The sequence below is a fragment of the Ascaphus truei genome, chromosome 6, assembly GCF_040206685.1.
Source record: "Ascaphus truei isolate aAscTru1 chromosome 6, aAscTru1.hap1, whole genome shotgun sequence".
Classification (NCBI taxonomy): domain Eukaryota; kingdom Metazoa; phylum Chordata; class Amphibia; order Anura; family Ascaphidae; genus Ascaphus; species Ascaphus truei.
In genome coordinates this window covers 83,706,298-83,725,975 of record NC_134488.1, presented here as the reverse complement: position 1 = coordinate 83,725,975, position 19,678 = coordinate 83,706,298, and the positions used below count along the sequence as shown (strand labels likewise).

Below are 19,678 nucleotides of genomic sequence, written 5' to 3'. Positions count from 1 at the left end.
CCCCTTCCTCAGTTACTGAGCAGATTAAGGATGGGATGATCTTCAGACAGGACCATCCCCTCCAGAAGAACTCTTATATCAACTTCCAGAAACAAGGAGTGCCTAGACACCTGACTTAATTGACACAGCATATATTACATAAAAATGGTTACGTACTGGGACCTAAAAAAGTAAATAACCCCTTAGCTCCTCTAGGGACCAGAACTCATTAGGGTCAAATTTTAGCACCCCCAGGGGTGCTACATTAGTATTGAGGCCTTGTTCCGCCTCTCTCTCTGGTGCTAATAAAAACAGAGAGGGATACCTGCTGTAGAAAGGGAGTTTGTCTCTTTATCTTTAATCCTGAACTGAATGATTATCTTCCTTATTTTTCGTTTGTGTTTTCATTGGATGGATAAATGTGGCACCAATATGTTTACTTAGTTATTTATAAAAGAAAGTTTTACCAGAAAATAATACATTGAGTATTACCTCTTGTTTTCAAGTATGTCACAATATGTTGTGCTTAATGTTTGCTAATCTCTTTATTTTATGTACACCGAATGAGCTGTGCTGACAACTTGTGAATGAGCTTTATTACAGCAAGATACGTGGAAAGCAGTGGCTGCTTATATCCCCAACTCCTTTACATTCCCACGTGGACTCCAGCTATGCTTCTCAGCACCTAGAGAGCTGTGTTTACTATCTCTATGGCAACGTGATGATCCCTCTGACTCTCCGTACTGTAGTTCTGTGATGATGTCATCATGCAAGCAGTCTATAGTAAAAACCCTGTATGAAACACAACATGAGACCTGCAGATACAGGAGGACATCTTGACACACACTCCAAAACGGCGAGTATCCACACCAGAGCGATCTGCTTTTTGCTAAGTGTGATTTTTATTTTATGGCTAGTAATCTGTTCTGATCCAGGATTAATGTTTTTTTTTAAATTTGATTCTCTTACAAGGGACGTACAGTACCACAAACCTTTGGGTTGGTGGTATCGGGCCAGAAGAACGGCCTTTTTTGCTTTAAATGTCTTTCCCCCCTGTATATCTCTGTATGAGAACAATATTTTTCTGATTCGGTGTCAGGGTTTTCTAATGATGATCAGCACCTTTTGTTTTTTGCTACTACTTTGATGTATTCTTTCATCCTGTGCCTCTGTAACCACATATGTGTAGAAGAGCTCACACTATTACACACCGGCTGCCGACTATAGTTCTACCACACACAATATTGTGTTTTTTTTTTAAAGGATTTTTATAATAGAGACTGATGTGTCCTGTGGAGACCTGAACTGTTTTTTCCTCTAGCTCTTCTGTTTTGTGAGTTTGTCCCTTCAGATGATGGGAACGCTGTGATTTTTATAGCTTTTATTTTTTAATATAAGACTGACGTTGTTTTATAACATTTTTATGTGGAATGTTCCGATCTAAACACATTATGTAAATGCACTCTTTTTTTTTTTTTTCTTCTTCTTCCCTTTTTTCACTATTGATTAGTTTGCATTTTTGGGAGTGCTGGGAATCCTCTTGACTATTATACTATTATTATATTAATATAGATTTCAATACAGGCTGTGACAAACAGCTTACTCCGGGGCTCCGCTGCTTGTCCGGGACGGTTAGAACACGGTCTTTTGGGGTAGGTTAAATGAGGAGGCGTCACGTACTGTTCCTTTAAACAGGCTGTGCCTGGTTTATTCAGTCCCAGGCACTGAGACTACCACAGTGCATACAACAAAACACATCAAAACAAAAGCTGCTCACCTGAGCGATAACTTAACTTAGATTTCCCTAACTCAGGGTGGAAGTGGCTTTTCCACTTTCCAACAACAAAACAAGGTACTTTTGCAGAGTTAGCCAAATGAACAGAACAATTGAACCTGTGTGGGGAAGGGGCTTCTCCCCACTGTGTTCAGCAGCCTTCCAGGCTCTGGAGAAGAGACAAGAGCAAACAGGAAATCAGTCTTACATACCTGATTTCTAATTAGCATGACAGGTGACAGAAATCCCTCAGTTCCAGCGCTTGCCCAAAACTGTGGGATGGAGTGCATGTATTATAAGGCTGCACTCCCAGGCCAGACAGGATAGAAACTGTTCAGTATCCTGGGAGCCCTATATATGGAATTTATTACCATCCCCTGGTTTCTGTCACATATCCTCCCCCCCAGCTCAGACCCTGAGGGATGAGCGACCATGGATATTAGGGAGTGCATCCTTGATCTGTGACCAACCGGAATTTTCTCCCCAACAGGTAGTATTTGAGCGTCTCTACAGCCCACTTTATTGCGAGACACTCTTTCTCTACTATGGAGTAATTTTTCTCCTGGGGATTTAGTTTCCTACTTAAATAAAGGATGGGGTGTTCCTCACCTTGAGACTCCTGGGAGAGTACCGCCCCCAGCCCTACCTCAGATGCGTCGGTTTGGACTACGAACTCTTTGGAGAAGTCAGGTGTGACCAACACTGGTTGGGCACAGAGAGCTTCTTTCAGGCTTCTAAAGGCCTGTTCGGTTTCGGGGGACCACTTTACCATAAGTGGTCCTCTTGCTTTTGTGAGGTCGGTTAGTGGGGTTGCCTTAGTCGCAAAATTGGGAATAAACCTTCTATAGTACCCAATTAACCCCAAAAAGGTCCTTACTTGTTTTTTTGTAACTGGCCTTGGCCAACCTTGTATCGCCTCCACTTTGAGTGTTTGGGGTTTGAGTAAACCTCTGCCAATAGAATACCCCAGATACTTGGCCTCCTCCAGACCAATGGTGCATTTAGCGGGTTTAGCAGTTAGTCCAGCAGACCGAACTGCGTCGAGCACAGCTTGGACCTTTGGAAGGTGGGATTGCCAATCTTCACTATGGATTACCACATCATCCAGGTAGGCAGCAGCATACCGAGCATGTGGTTTTAAAATTTTATCCATCATTCTTTGGAATGTGGCGGGAGCTCCATGTAAGCCAAAAGGCAGCACCCTATACTGAAAGAGGCCGTCTGGGGTTGAGAAGGCTGTCTTTTCTTTTGCCCTTTCTGTGAGGGGAACCTGCCAGTACCCTTTTGTTAGGTCTAGGGTTGTGAGATATCGGGCTTTGCCCAGTCTCTCTACAAGTTCATCTACCCTGGGCATAGGGTAAGTATCAAATTTTGACACCGCGTTTAGTTTCCGGTAGTCATTACAAAACCTTGTTGTACCATCTGGCTTTGGGACTAAGACTATAGGGCTGTTCCACCCACTTTGGGATTCCTCAATTACGCCTAGTTTTAGCATTTTTTTAACCTCTAAACTTATAGCCTCTCTTTTGGCCTCTGGGATTCGGTACGGTTTAAGGTTAACTCGGACCCTCGGTTCAGAGACTAGGTCATGTTCAATTACGCTAGTTCTACCTGGCTGTGTAGAGAAGATTTCTTTGTTTCTGCTCACTAAATTCTGAACCTCTTGTTTCTGATGAACAGACAGGGTTTCAGCTATGCTAACCTCTGGGTCAGTTTCTTGACTCTCTGACGGACCTGGGGTTACTAGGGTTGACAAGACTTCTCTATCTTTCCAGGGCTTGAGTAGGTTTATATGGTAAATTTGCTCAGGTTTCCTCCTACCTGGCTGTCTTACCTTATAATTTACTTCTCCCACTCTTTCCAAGACCTCATATGGCCCATGCCATTTAGCAAGGAATTTACTTTCCACGGTGGGAACCAGAACTAGTACCCTATCACCTGGAAAAAAAATTCTGACCCTAGCACCCTTATTATACGTATTCCTCTGTGCTTCTTGAGCTTTCTCCATGTGTTCCCTCACTATGGGTAGGACTGCAGCAATGCGGTCCTGCATCTGGGCAACATGCTCTATTACACTTCTGTAAGGGGTAACCTCGTGTTCCCAAGTCTCTTTGGCTATATCCAGTAAGCCCCTTGGGTGTCGGCCATACAATAGTTCAAACGGGGAGAAGCCTGTGGATGATTGGGGAACTTCCCTAATGGCAAATAACAGGTACGGTAACAAACAATCCCAGTTTTTCCCATCTTTATCGACCGCCCGCCGTAACATGCTCTTTAAGGTTTTATTGAACCTTTCCACTAAACCATCTGTTTGTGGATGATAGACTGAGGTTCTGAGATGCTTGATTTTTAGGAGTTTACATAACTCTTTTGTTACTTGGGACATAAACGGTGTTCCCTGGTCAGATAGAATCTCTTTAGGAATTCCAACCCGGGAAAACAGAACTACTAACTCTTTTGCTATGTTTTTGGCCGAGGTGCTACGTAGGGGAACTGCCTCCGGATATCGGGTGGCATAATCTAATATTACCAATATATGCTGATGTCCCCTAGCAGACTTTATTAGGGGTCCTACTAGATCCATAGCAATCCGGTCAAATGGTACCTCTATTATGGGAAGGGGTACCAATGGGCTGCGGTACGCCTTGAACGGGGCGGTGATCTGACATGCTGGGCATGAGGAACAATAATTCGTAATTTCTGCCAGAACCCCAGGCCAATAGAAGCTTCGGAGAACCTTTTCTTTTGTCTTTTCCACCCCTAGGTGTCCCCCCAATGGATGACTATGTGCGAGGTGTAACACTACATTACGGAATGTCCGTGGTACCAACAATTGTTTAGTTGTAACTGATTTTCTTTTATCAACCCGATATACTAGGTTGTTCTCTACCTCGAAGTAGGGGTAAGCAAGCGACCTATCTGGTTGGCCAAGAGTACTATTCAGGTCCCGTATATTTCCCCTTGCTACCTCTAATGTGGGGTCCTCCCACTGGGCCTTCTTAAAACTCCCAGGACTGACCTCTAGGTCAGCGAGGGTCTTATCCGGTTCTGGGGTGGTAAGTGTCTGATCAACATCCTGATTTGGGGTATTCCCTACCAAAGTTGTGATGGGGAAGGGAATTTTACAGCACTCCTCCTTTTCCCCCTTCTTATTTGGGCCCTCGTCAACCTCCATTTCTGAAAACGGGAAAGGATTTATTTCTTCTAATACTTCGTTATGGTCCGCTATTGAACTCTGGGCGCTATTCTGAGCGGGGGACCACATTTTTAGAAAATGGGGAAAGTCGGTCCCTATTAACACATCATGTGCCAGTTTGGGTACAATACCCACCTTGAAATCTAAAGAACCAAACTCTGTTTCAAAAAAAACATCAACAGTGGAATATTCATGATTATCCCCATGTATACAACAAATTGCCATTCTTTGTGAACTGTTTCCCTGTTTCTTCTTAATGGGCAAGAGGTATTCGGACACTAGTGTGACCATGCTCCCAGAGTCCAGAAGTGCCCGAACCCTCCTACCATTAACCTTTACAAATGCCCACAGATGGTTATTCAAGGGGTCCTCTGGGCTAGGGCGCATACATTGGGACAACAGCGAATAAGGTTCCACGCTGTTGCATTGCATGGGCTCATCATTTAGTGGGCAGATTTTTGCTGTGTGGCCCCTCTCATGACAATTTACACATTTAGGTACATAGTCTGTGTCCCACTTAGAGCCTTTTCCCGGCTCCCCATGTTGGCTATTGCCCTTAGTGTGCGAACCACTGTTGCTGGTGCTGCGTGAAGGTGGTCGCCGCTCTTCAGCTCCCCTTAACCCCGGTACCCTTTTACCGTCTCTGGAAGAGTCCTGGAACCTCGGGTAGTGGGGTTGCTCCACGACTGGGGGTTGCGGGTGCTCTCCTGCCGCATTGTACCTTTCTACGAGGGCCACAAGCTCATCCGCATTGTGGGGGTCACTCCGACTGACCCAATGGCGTAAGGCAGAGGGAAGTTTCCTCAAGAACTGGTCCATGACTAACCGTTCCACGATGTGGCTTGCTGAGTTGATCTCGGGTTGTAGCCACTTCCGGGCGAGGTGGATGAGGTCATACATCTGGCTTCGGGTGGCTTTATCCATCGTGAAGGACCATGCGTGAAACCTTTGGGCGCGAACAGCCGTGGTTACGCCGAGGCGGGCGAGGATCTCGAACTTCAATTTTGCATAGACGTTAGCTTCGGCTGGCTCTAGATCAAAGTAAGCCTTCTGGGGTTCGCCGCTTAGGAAGGGTGCGATTAGACCAGCCCACTCAGCTTCTGGCCATCCCTCTCTCTGTGCCGTGCGTTCAAACGTGAGAAGATAGGCTTCCACATCATCCGAGGGTCCCATCTTCTGAAGGTAGTGGCTTGCCCTGGTCATTTTCGGAACTGGGGCTGCCGCTGCCAGTGGAAGGTTACTGATAGTCCCCCTCAGGATCTCGAGTTCCTGCTGTAAGCCCTGAGCGAACCGCTGTTGCTCCTCTCTCAGCAAGCGGTTTGTCTCTTGCTGGTTTGCATTCGCCTGTTGCAGGGCTTCATTCGCGTCTTTCTGGACAGCGACATTGCGTACCAGCGCACTCACCACGTCTTCCATCTTGTTTGGAGAGAGAGAAAAAAAAACTTTTTTTTTTTTTTTTTTTTTTTTTTTTAAAGTTCTTTAACCCCCAGACCTTTTAGTGTTCTGCCCGCATTCTCCACCATATGTGACAAACAGCTTACTCCGGGGCTCCGCTGCTTGTCCGGGACGGTTAGAACACGGTCTTTTGGGGTAGGTTAAATGAGGAGGCGTCACGTACTGTTCCTTTAAACAGGCTGTGCCTGGTTTATTCAGTCCCAGGCACTGAGACTACCACAGTGCATACAACAAAACACATCAAAACAAAAGCTGCTCACCTGAGCGATAACTTAACTTAGATTTCCCTAACTCAGGGTGGAAGTGGCTTTTCCACTTTCCAACAACAAAACAAGGTACTTTTGCAGAGTTAGCCAAATGAACAGAACAATTGAACCTGTGTGGGGAAGGGGCTTCTCCCCACTGTGTTCAGCAGCCTTCCAGGCTCTGGAGAAGAGACAAGAGCAAACAGGAAATCAGTCTTACATACCTGATTTCTAATTAGCATGACAGGTGACAGAAATCCCTCAGTTCCAGCGCTTGCCCAAAACTGTGGGATGGAGTGCATGTATTATAAGGCTGCACTCCCAGGCCAGACAGGATAGAAACTGTTCAGTATCCTGGGAGCCCTATATATGGAATTTATTACCATCCCCTGGTTTCTGTCACAAGGCATATTATTTTGGCACTGTCGATTGCTCACGCTGCGGCCTCGTCTGGGTACCGCCATAAATAAAGCGCTATTTGCCCACTGCTCACTTTTTCCTGGTGCAGTTTTCCCCAGTCACGAGCCCCTCAGCAGCTGGTGTCGCCGACTCGCCGTTGATCTCGTGGAAGAGCAGACGTGAAGCTTAAGGATGCGCTTATAGTGCCGGCGACACGACGTCGCAGCAAAACAAATGCATTGACGGCTTGGTCGCGATTGCTGGAAGTCAAGTCAATTTGATTTTTCCAGCAACTGTAGCGTGCTGTCGCCGGCGACAGCACTATATGCGCTTATAGTGACAGCGACGCGACGTCGCGGCAAAACAAATGCATTGCCGCCGTCGCGGGCGCTTATAGTAAGCGCAACGCAACGGAGCGACGGATTGGTCGCGATCGCTTAAGTAATCTCTATTTGATTTTCCAGTGACCATCCGTCGCTGGCACTATAAGCGTAGCCTTACCCACATCTGGCTATTTATTTTATATTTTGTAATTTTTCATTTTTTTTGCTTAAGAGATTGATCACTGCAGCCCCACCATTTATTGGTGCACAATGTTAGTCTCGTCGGCTTTTGATATGTCTCAGGATTACAATGCGTCTGGTTTGGATGTTTTGCGTGTCATTCTTGACGCCTTTTAATTAATTTGGGGGTATTGTCTGCTGTCAAACTGCATTTACCTTCATATTGATATACAGACTGCTCACTGAAAGCAGAATAACAGTCATAACTAAAGTAAAATGCGTGTGTGTCAATAAATGGCCAATAGTGTAACCATTATTGCAGTTTCATATCATATTTAACTCCGGCATGTTCTGTAAAGACACTGCAGGTATTTTATCAGTAGGAAGCTTCAGCACCTTTGTATCTTTTTTGCAGTGTGGATTAAGCCCATTTAACTTGAAAGTAGTAAAATGCTTCCCTGTTATAGCTGCATCTGTGCTGATGCTGACACTTCCTTCTAACATATTCCTTTTAACTAATCAAAGTTCCCGAATAACTTCTATGAAGATTACAATTTGGTTCTGTCTTTTATATGCTACGCCCCCTGTGCTGTGCTGGCAGTCCCACACTAATACCAGGGAGGCCTCCAATACACTGCCAGGGAAGGGAGGTGATTTCTATCTCTATGGTAACATGATGCTGGCTGGTAGGAGAGACCAACATGTAAACTCTGAGAGGGGGGGCGGAAGCATCTGCTTCACCACGGAGACTCGATATGCAGTATGGCCTTAATGTATATGCATAGCAAGAAGATTAATACTGCCAAGTCATGCATCGAATAAATCATTTTTGTTTTAATGACAATTTCTTTACAGTAGGTGAACATCACACAGGATCTGCACCTCACCCCCTGTGTCGTTCAGTTTCGTGCGGTCTAAACATACTGTAACATGGAAGCCGGCAGCACGGTTGCAATGAAGGGAGGTAAATTATGTTTTACTTATGTTGGGCTGCTGGAGCATACAAATGTATAACCAAGTATGTGAGTATTAAATGCAAAGGCGCCTCCCTCAGTGACCTATTTAATAAAGTCAAGTTAATGATAAGGGTTTTGTTATGGGCTTTGAGAATCCCTTCTTGTAATCGTATATAAGGAGCGTGCCTATGGGACAGCATCATGGGTTTATTATTACAGTAAGTTACTTTGATAATGTTTTCATGCAAAGTGTGTCCAATGTAGTTAATTTGCCCTGTGTGGGAAAACATTTAATGTGCCTTGTACCACACTGTATTATAACTATGTAAATCGCTGTGTACATTGGCAGACCCTACTAATGTTGTCAGTGTAAAATAGCTACCACTGTTTCTCTATTTGTGTTAGACAGGTACTTACAAGCAATCCTTATGGAAGTCCCATAACCTAAGCAGCTTACAACACACATACTTCTGAATAATAAATACAGCTGATTTCATATGAGCCACTAACATGTATTGTACGTGCTAAATCGGTACAGTTGGATGGTATGCATTGGTGGTGCTTTATAAATAAACATACATAAATATATACATTGGCCAATGTGTAAAAACTCGTCCTATGGAGATTTTGGTGGCTAATTGCATAGGATCTGTTCATATTACATTTGTTTGAGGACTTGTTTTCAGAGAGGAAGTAAAAATTTCTTTTAGATCATTTATAGTTGCATAGTAACTATAAATTACTATGTAACTATATAAATTAGCTTGAAGGGAATTTTTACTTTCAGCTAATTTATGATTGAGTCTTTCCATGCTTTAGAATCTGTACCACATTGAAAGATGTTTTTTTTTTCAAGTTTAATGTTTTCAGCAAGTCACTTGTGTATGTAATGAATGCTAGTTTAGACCCTGACGTTTATTTACTATTAAAAAGTGAGAAAAAACAAACCTGAATTGATACATAATATTATCATGCATGTCGTACATTGACGTATAGTAAAAAAATCTATAGAAGTTAAAGTTGCAGTTCAGTCTTTTTTTTTTTTTTATTATTAATTTTTTTACTTCAATAGTTTCATGTGTGCAATCTCTAATTACCTAAAGAACTGTATAGCTGCAGGTCAATTCGTTCTCCATGTATTGATCGGCGAAATTTGGTGACATCATTAGAGAAGGGATATGTTTTTCTTCTGCTTCTGTCACTCAGTGGAAGCTCATGAATATTCATGAGCACTCCTGCACTGACATGTGCTAGAGGGAGGGCAGGGCTTGTGACAGGACATGAAGGGGCAGTGCCTTAGCAAATGGCTGTTAAAATAGAATACAATAAAATTGGTCTTTCAAAGTTGTTTTTTTAAAAACAGAAAATGCTAAAAGTATTTTTTCTTACGACAGAACTGATTTATTAAAAAAAACACACATACAGGATATTGACTGAACTGCAGCTTTAAGTGCACACAGAGATGCCGCTATGGTGTAGAGCAGAGGTGGGCAACCTATTTTTCAATGTAGCCACAGGTGTGGCGAATGAGAAGTGAAAATCGCCACACCATGTAAAAATTAAGACACTACGTTGCTCAATCGAACATTTAAAACAACACACACTGTTTGTCTGCTTCCCTCACCTCAGCACTATCACCTGCTAATTCGCCGGCCAATCAGTATTAAACCAGATCAAAATAGGCTGCTTCACTCAGAAGTGTATGTACAGAGCTCCCAGGCATTGTGGAATCAGGTTGTATTCTTCTTTTCATTTGTGTTATTTTAGAGTGAAACTGTGGGGGACTGTGTGATTTATAGAGGTTTAAAGGTTGTTTTGGGGGTTTAAAAACCGTTTTTGTTTTTTCACCCAGGGGCTGCAGTGGTTTTTCAACCCAGCACAAGCTGCACTTTGGCTGGCTGGAAACTGCAGCTTTCAACCCCTCTCCCCTCCCCAAACACTGGTTGTTTTACTGGCTGTTTTACTTCCAATTTCACTTTATTTCCTATTGTTATATTTTGGAGTGAAACTGTGGGGGAATGTGTGATTTGTAGAGGTTTAAAGGTTGTTTTTGGGGTTTAAAAACCGTTTCTGGTTTTTCACCCAGGGACTGCAGTGTTTTTCAACCCAGCAGAAGCTGCACTTTGGCTGGCTGGTACTGTAGCTTTCAACCCCTCTCCCCTACCACACCCCTGGTTGTTTTACTTCTATTTTCACTTTATTTCTTAAGCCTGATTCCTCTTTTCTCACCTGCAATTAAGAGCTCTGTGTCTTTTCTTTAAAGACTTATAAATTGTGTGGCTTTATTACAACAGAGAGAGAGTAATAAGGGGAAAGAGAGAAGAACTACAGCAGGTTTCAAAAGCTGTCTTTTTTCCCCCCCTCCCTTTGCAGAGAGGTTAATTGGTTCTTAAAAGGACAGTTCCTCTTTGCACCTTTTCTCTCTAAACACTACCTCCTCCCCTGACTAAAAGGCTTAATATTATCATGCCTAAAGGAGGCAGGAGTAGTGTGGCAACAGGACACCAAAAACTGTGGCCCCTAGGAGCAACACTCTTAGTCACAGCCCTAGGCCTGGTCCTTCCAGTGCCCTGGCCACGCCTCCCCCAGCGCCTGTTAGCAGCGTGGCCCCAGTTCAAACATGGGCGCAGATAACCGCTGCAGGCGTCGACTCCAGCAACAACAATGCTGGGGCCACGCCCGGTGTGAGCAGGAAGCTTGGGGTGAGATGCCCAATGTCACCTGGCCTGAACATGGAGATCTATGTAAGGGCTGTGGCAGACGTTGTGGGTCCCTCTGCTGTGGTGGCGGCCAGCAAGATGTATGGGAGGGGCATTTTCTTCCTCCGTACGCTGGCTGCCACCCACACCCTGGTGCAGAAAGGCATCAATGTAGGGGGGATCAACATCCCTATAGAACCCATGGAGGGGTTAGGCACAAAGGTCATCCTTTCAAATGTGCCCCCCTTCATCCCAGACAGCCTCTTGCGGCCGCACCTGCAAACCCTGGGAGACATTAACTCTCCTATAACAAAATTGCCTTTGGGCTGCAGGGATAGGGCGCTGAGGCATGTGCTCTCATTTAGGCGGCAGGTACTACTGCTGCTGCCAGGGAGCACAGAATCTGTGGAGGGTTCCTTTAGGGTGCCCTATGAGGGCATTCAATATATTTTTTTCTATGGCACGGAGGGGGTTAGGTGTTATCTGTGCAAGGAGCTGGGGCACACTCGTAGGAGTTGCCCCAAAGGGAACAGGAATCCCACCTCAGCTCCTGCACCGCCCCTCCCTCTGCCAAGACACCCGGTACCGCTGTGCCTACCACAGTGGGGCCCTCGAGAGCCCATGTCCCCCCTGGGACCGTAGGAGATGTCGCTGCCCCATCTCGGGCGGTGACATCTGCACCTCTCCCAAAAGAACAGAGGGAGAAGGTAAAGCCACCCAGGGCTCAGGTCCCCCCTGGGACCGCAGAAGATGTCGCTGCCCCATCTCGGGCGGTGACATCTGCACCTCTCCCTAAAGATCAGAGAGAGAATGTAAAAGCCACCCTGGAACAGCCACCCTCTGTTGTCGCTGTCCCCCCCCAAGAACACCTTACCCCCATTGTAAGCACCGGACAGGGTGCGGGGGAGCAGGAGGAAGCTCCTTCTGGGGAGGCAGCGGCACCCTCTCCTGGGGAATCAATCCCCAGGAAGAGCAAAGTTAAAAATAAAAACAAGAGGGCGTTTGAGGAGGTCGAGGTGGGTGAACTGGATTACGTTCACCCGCAGATGTCTCCTAAAGGGAACGGAACATCAGTTCCGCACGAGGTGGCTCCATCCGGCCCACTGGTTGGGATTGACCAGTGTGAGACGGATCTCATAAATGAACAGCCCCCCCCCTCGAAGATCTGGAGGGAATGCAAGAGGAGGTACCCGACATCTCTGGGGTGGAAGGCCAAGGTGCTCAACAGCATGAGGCCTTACCCCTAGAAATAGATGTTGGGGAGCCTCCCAACGCCCCTCTGGGTTGGAGAGAATCCCCCGGAGACTTGTGTTTCGGTGAATTTACCCCACCGGACACAAAAAAGATACCTGTCTTCGGGGCCCGGTGGTTGACCGGGATCCCCTACCGGTTGTACCGCCTTCGGATGACGCAACTAAGGAAAAAAAGCCCCGGTTTGCGTCACCTGAGGAAGGAGATGGGCTAGGACTGACCCCCGTGGGTGGGGGTTTGGAGGGTGTTTTGGTGAGCACTTCCGATTACATCTGGGAGTTGTCTGACCTGAACCCTCTTAATGCGGAGTTTTGGGCAGGCACTTTATTGGGAGTGAATGCTGGGATAGACCCTACCTTTGAGGTCCTTGCTAATGAGTGCCCTCCCATGGTGGGTGAATGCCCTCCCGCGGATGGTGAGGGCCCTCCCGCGGATGGTGAGGGCCCTCCCGCGGATGGTGAGGGCCCTCCCGCGGATGGTGAGGGCCCTCCCGCGGATGGTGAGAGCCCTCCCGCTGATGGTGAGGGCCCTCCCGCGGGTGGTGAGGGCCGTCCCGCGGATGGTGAGGGCCGTCCCGCGGTTGGTGAGTGCCCTCCCGCAGGTGATGCGAACACCCGTGGCATGTGTGCTTCTGTGGCCCCCGAGGACTCTCGGGAGACCACTGCCTTTGCCATGTCGCCACCAGCTGCCCCTGAACATCCTGACTAGGGGATGGAGGTGGAGAGCACAGTGGACCCCCTCGTGGAAACACCGAGGAGGGGATCCAATCTAGGGCTGAGAGAGGCCCCCGCAGAGAAGGACGGGGGTCTTGAATTCTCCAGCCAAGAGGAGCCTGGGGAGTTGGGGCTCAGAGGGGAGTCCTCTGGCACCATGGAGTCGGTGGACTCCTCGATTCCCGTTATCCCTGCCCGGGAGATAGATAGTTTCCTGGATGATACCCTCTTTAGACACGGACATACGAAGGTGCAGTTGGCCCTTGAGAGGTGGAAGAATGCTTCGGTCATTCTCCACTCTCTCAGAGTATATATCAAGGCTAACCACAAGGCCAAACTTTCCGGGACTATCGAACATGCTCGAGTCCTAAAGTTTAACAAAGTGTTGCGAGAGTACGTAAAGGCTTCTCGGGGTATAGTACCCTGAGCGCCTATGGGAAGCAAGACTCTTGATTACCAATGGCTTTGAGCATCAGTACGCTAAACGTAAATGGATGTAAGGATGGGTTTCGCAGGTTCCAGGTACTCTCCTTTTTACAAAAGGGAAAGTACTCTGTGAGTTTCCTGCAGGAAACCCATACCACTCCAGATGCTGAAGCCAACTGGCATCTGGAGTGGCGAGGCAAGGTCTTTTTCAGCCACCTCACTTCGACATCTTGTGGGGTGGTGACCCTGTTCTCCGAATCCTTTCAACCTGAGCTGCTGTTTGCCAAAACTGTTGTTCCAGGTCGCCTGTTGCATCTCAGGGTCCGGCACGAGGACTACACGTTTAATTTCTTGAACGTGTATGCTCCTGCCACCGGACCCCTGAGAAGGCAGTTCTTCGTCAGATTGTCCGGATACCTGGAGACAGTTGACGCGGACGAACACGTGGTGCTCGGGGGTGATTTTAACTGCACCCTCGAGGCTCTGAGAGACCGGAATGGTCCGTAGCCACACCCGAGTTCTGCTTCGGCCTTGCGGGAGGTCATCACCCGCTACTCCTTGGTAGACGTCTGGCGAGAACAACATCCCGGGGTATCCACTGAGTTCACCTATGTTAGAGTGTTTAGAGGTGGACGGATATCCTGGTCCCGGATCGATAGGCTGTACATATCCAGCCACAGCCTGTCGCGAGCGTCAGTCCAGTACCATTAGGCTAGCGCCGTTTTCGGACCACAATTGTGTGTCCGTGATGGTGGCGCTAATACCAGCAGCGCCCTCGGCCGCCTATTGGCATTTCAACAATACGTTGTTGGAGGACAAGGGGTTTGCGACGTCGGTCCGAGACTTTTGGATGGCCTGGAGAGGTTGCAGGTCAGACTTTGCCACGTTAGAGCAGTGGTGGGACGTGGGCAAGGTTCATCTGCGCCTCGTTTGTCAAGAGCACACTAAAGGTGCCAGCAAGCGGCGCGATGCTGAGATCGAGACCCTCAGGGAAGAGGTGCTCGATCTCGCGTGGCGGCTGTCTGTGGCAGGAGACCAATTCCTGCAGTGTGCGTACGTGGAGAGGAAGTGCGCTCTCCAGGACTTGGAAGATCGGAGAGCTCGGGGGGCGTATGTGCGATTCTGCATCCACTTCCTTCGGGAAGAGGGTCGCGGGTCGCGCCTCTTCTACGCGCTGGAGAAAAAGACGGGAAACCGTAAACATATCACCTGCTTGCTAGCAGAGGACGGTACCCCTCTGTCTGACCCGGAGAGCATCCGGGACAGAACCCGGAGGTTTTACGTAGATCTTTTCTCTCCGGAGTCCATCCAGCCGGATGCGTGCAGGGTCTTATAGGAGGGGCTTCCCACGGTCGGCGAGGGTGGAAGAGAGCAGCTTGAGTTCCCTTTGACTCTGGCCGAGCTCTCTGAAGCTCTTAATCTCATGTCCCACGGAAAAGCGCCGGGGCTAGACGGGCTGACTGTGGAGTTCTTCCGTTTTTTTTGGGAGATGCTGGGACCCGATTTCACCGAGGTACTGGCCGAAGCCCTGGAGACTGGTGAGATGCCCCTTTCATGTCGGCGGGCAATACTGTCTCTGCTGCCAAAGAAGGGGGATCTCCGCCAGATCTCTAACTGGCGACCGGTCTCACTGCTCAGCACGGATTATAAGATCGTAGCCAAAGCGCTCTCGCTGAGGCTCAAGTCCGTGCTGGCAGAGGTGATTCACCCCGACCAGTCCTATACTGTCCCGGGCCGGAGCATTCATGACAACATTTTTCTGGTCCGGGACCTGCTACACCACGCGCAGAGGACTGGTCTGTCACTCGCCCTCCTGTCCCTAGATCAGGAGTAGGCGTTTGACAGGGTGGATCACCGTTACCTCATGCAGACCCTGCGGGAGTTTGGCTTTGGCCCACAATTTGTGGTCTTTCTCCGAATGCTGTACGCCTCTGCAGAGTGTCTGGTAAAAATGAATTGGTCCCTGACGGCACCTTTTGTGTTTGGTCGGGGAGTACGTCAGGGGTGTCCCCTGTCTGGACAACTATACGCGCTGGCCATCGAGCCCTTCCTCTGCCTATTGAGGAGGAGGCTCACCGGCCTGGTGCTGCGGGAGCCCAGCATGCGGGTAGTCCTGTCGGCTTACGCCGATGACGTGCTCCTCGCGGCCCAGGACCTAGATCTGGAGCGGGCACAAGCGTGCCAAGAGGTCTACACCGCTGCCTCTTCTGCTCGGATCAACTGGTCCAAGTGCTCCAGCATTTTGGTGGGTCCCTTACAGGTGGACTCTTTGCCCCCCGAGTTTTGTAATATCTCGTGGGGGAGCGATACTCTCAAATATCTGGGAGTCTACCTGTCTGCTGCGGAGGACCCAGCCCCAGAAAACTTCAGTGAACTTGAAGAACGAGTCATTGCTCGTCTGGGGTCATGGGTGTATCTGTCGAGAATGCTTTCCCTTAGGGGAAGAACCCTGGTGATCAACCAGCTGGTGGCCAGTCAGCTTTGGCACCGGCTGATAGCCATGGGTCCGCCCCCCGAATTTATCAACAAGATCCAGAGGAGATTGATGGATTTTCTCTGGATGGGGAAGCATTGGGTCTCTGCGGGGGTTGCGTGCCTTCCTTTGGAGGAGGGTGGACAGGGAGTGGTGTGTGTACGCTCCCAGTTACACACTTTCCGCCTCCAATACCTGCAGAGATACCTATTCGCAGATCCGTGTCCGCAGTGGTGCCAGCTGGCGACCAGTTTCTTTCGCCAGCTGCGCAGTATGAGGTATGACCAACAACTGTTTATCATCAGGCCCGAGGGTTTAGGTAGAAACCTCTCGGAGCTGCCGGCATACTACCGGGACTTATTAAAGGCCTGGAAACTGGTCTCCGCGACCAGGAAGGAACAGGCGGCGGGGGTTGATATCCTCGCCGAGCCCCTGCTGTATAATCCGGCAGTGGGGGCTCGGATGTTGGATTCACCCTCTATTTGTCGCCGGCTAATCCTGGCACAGGTGACCAGAGTCGGGGATCTCCTGGACTATGAGCGGCGGGACTGGGTAAGCGCAGAGGTGCTTGCGCCCCGTATGGGTATGCTTACTGCCCGTGTCCCTCGTCGTTTCGTCCGGGAGATTAAAGATGCAATCCACCCCGACTCACGCACCTTCATCGAGGGGGTTTTGCAGACCGGAGAGCCTTGTCAACCTATCAACTTCAGCTCTCCGGATCTTTGCGTAGAACCCAATCCACGGCAACCCCCTCGGGCTCCTATCTCCCCCAGCCTCAGCAGGTTGGGGGATATATCCCCGGCATGTTTTCGCGGCATGCCGAAGAAAGTCCTGTATTCTCTGGTGCTCCATATAGTGCACTACCTCGCCCTTGTCACCCGCCCAGATACCATCTGGAGGCAGGTATTTCTTGGGAACGAGGGCGAGAGACCACGGTGGAGAGAGCTCTATTCAGCTTTGGTTCCCCGTCCCGCCGGGGATTTGAGTTGGAGGGTCCTCCACGGTGCACTGAGCACAGGAGAGTACTTGACACACTTCACGGACTCCCCCGCCGCCTGTCCCTTCTGTGGCGAGCGGGAGTCCGTATTCCACATTTATCTGAGCTGCGCCAGACTGCAGCCCCTCTTATCCACCTTGAGGAGCCTTCTTCTGCAGTTCTGACTGGGTTTTTCCCCTCACCTTTTTATTTTTGGGTGCCCAGTGTCCCGAGACAATAAGCCTAGGGATCTCCTAGTCAACCTGCTCCTGGCAGTGGCTAAGGTAGCCATTTACAAGACCAGGAAGCAGTGTTTGGAGAGGGGGTTCCCAACGAACATCGTGGCGGTATTCCGGGCGCTGGTGCACTCCCGTATTCGGGCAGAGTTCACGTACGCCGTGTCCGCTGGGACGGTTTCGGAGTTTGCCTCCCAGTGGGCGTTAGGCGGGGTGCTCTGCTCGGTATCCCCCATCATGGGTTCTTTTGAGTTAACCCTTCTTTTTTAAGTGCATTTTTTACAGTGCACTTGTTGGTTCCCTTTATATATTTGTTTGACTGGTTTTTCTTTGTTCTACTTGGCAACAAGTAGAATTGTTGTTTAACTGAAAGCCGGCCAATCAGTATTAAACCAGATCAAAATAGGCTGCTTCCCCCACCTCAGCACTATCACCTGCTGCTGGTTCACTTCGTTGACTCATTCAGAAAGCGGAAACCAGCACACGCCGTCAGGAAAAAGTTTATTTTACTGTGGGAGCTGGCAAACTCAAATTCGCCACACTTTTATGGCCAATTCGCCACTTGTGGCAAATGGCGACAGGGTTGCCCACCTCGGGTGTAGAGCCTTTTTAATACAGGTTTAAATCAATTGCACAGTAAAATTAAAGTTCCCACAATGTGAAGTCTTTAAAGGAGCAATCCATGCAATATCCTACATTGTTTTTTTTTAAATCATTTCTGTAGTACTATATAATGGTTTATTACCATTTTTTATTTTTAAAACTCAACTCTTAATGCCATGTTAATGAGTTTTAATATACAGTACTGAGCATCTTTTGATTTCTATAGCATGTTTTAGCACCTCCTGTTTGTGATAATTTGTTGCAAATATTATCAGCAGTGTGAGCTGTAAATTGTAACAATAGATAATGTTACCTTAGTAATATAAGTATACATTGTAATTGCTGAGTTACACAGACTGAAAGATTGATTTGAAACTGAAAGGCAGCCATTTAGTGAACCCTGGGAAGCAGGATTTTGCTCATCCATCATGGGAGAACAAATCAATTGGCAGCTTAAGTAATACTTGTTCAATAAAGGTAATCAAAGGTTGCATATATTAAAACAAAAAAAAGTTTGTTTTACATTATTATTTTTTTAATGCTGCTTGAATTGCCTCTGTAAATCTTGTGTGTGGAGTCCTTAGAGGAGTCTCTGCATGCTGGCTTACCACACTGCGTTTTCCTGCCTCCACAGCTGTTAGTTACTGTGTTCTGCTGAACTTCCTGCTCTGGTCGTCATGACAACTTGGTGAAGCCACAGTGGTATAGCTCCACTCCTCCTCACATGTGCTCCTTAGCTCTGGTTGCAAACTGCTTTCTCTCTCCTAGGAGTTTCTTACGGTCTCCCCTTACTTCCTCAGGGCCAGTAGCCCTTAATATCCTTAAAATGTCTGCTAGAGTAAAGCCTAAGTCCGAGCTCACTCTGCCTACCTCACAACGCGGTGTGCGTGCCTCCGCGCGCCTCTGTCTGCTGGGCGATGTGTGCTCATCCCCAGCAGACTGAATTACACGACTTTGAGGCGGGACTTCCATAACCTCTTTCGTGAAAAAAAAAAGTGTGTGTGTGTAATTTCATTGGCTGGCGAAATACACGTGACTCTGCTGCAGCTTGAAATTACAACTTCAGTTGTCTCCCTCAAGTGCTGCACGGTCAACGCTGTAAGTCGCCGCCAGGAGTCGTTTGTACAGTAGTTTGAAAACTCCTATCCGCAAACATTAGAGTGACGAACGTGTGCCGCACGTCGCGTAGCTGCCAGAGTGAGCGGGGCCTAAGGAGGTTTATGGGGTTTGTTGCTGATAAGCACATGAACAGCTTCATAGAAATGAAAAATGTATATACTGTAGTGGGACAAATGTCTTAACCTGGCCAATAGAAGAGGGGCCACACCAAACTGTCCCAATGTGGGTGCAGGTGCTGCTCAGCGGTTACCTTATATCTCAGGGTGCTGGAGCCTCGTGCAGATTGGGCTGTTGAGCAAAAAAAAGGAAAAGGGCGCCAGGAACTTTCTTTTAGTTTTATTTAATAGTCAGCTTAGGGCAGCAACAGAACTGGGTTTCGGTCATAAAAATCACTTCGGGGCCATCCCTTAAGCTCGGGGCCATCCCTTAAGGTTGGAGGAAAGGAAATTTCACCAGCAACAAAGGAAAGGGTTCTTTACAGTAAGGGCAGTTAAAATGTGGAATTCATTACCCATGGAGACTGATGGCAGATACAATAGATTTGTTCAAAAAAAGGTTGGACATCTTTTTAGATGGGAAAGGTATACAGGGATATACCAAATAAGTATACATGGGAAGGATGTTGATCCAGGGATTAATCCGATTTGCCAATTCTTGGAGTCAGGAAGGAATTAA

General features: G+C 48.0%; 1 protein-coding gene across 4 annotated transcripts in view; it reads left to right on the top strand.

Moving 5' to 3' along the window:
- The first annotated feature begins 498 nt into the window (after positions 1-498).
- The window catches only part of NPHP4 (nephrocystin 4), a 264,867-nt gene continuing 245,687 nt past the window's right edge, over positions 499-19,678 (top strand). For 3 of the 4 annotated variants that reach the window (XR_012802230.1, XM_075604944.1, XM_075604943.1), the window contains exons 1-2: positions 499-835; positions 8,407-8,515. Coding sequence is in view for 3 of the 4 variants with exons in the window: in XM_075604944.1 (XP_075461059.1) it covers positions 8,482-8,515 (34 nt within the window). In the remaining variant the exon portion in view is untranslated. The remainder of the gene's footprint in view (positions 836-8,406; positions 8,516-19,678) is intronic. The other variant, XM_075604942.1, reaches the window with a different exon arrangement.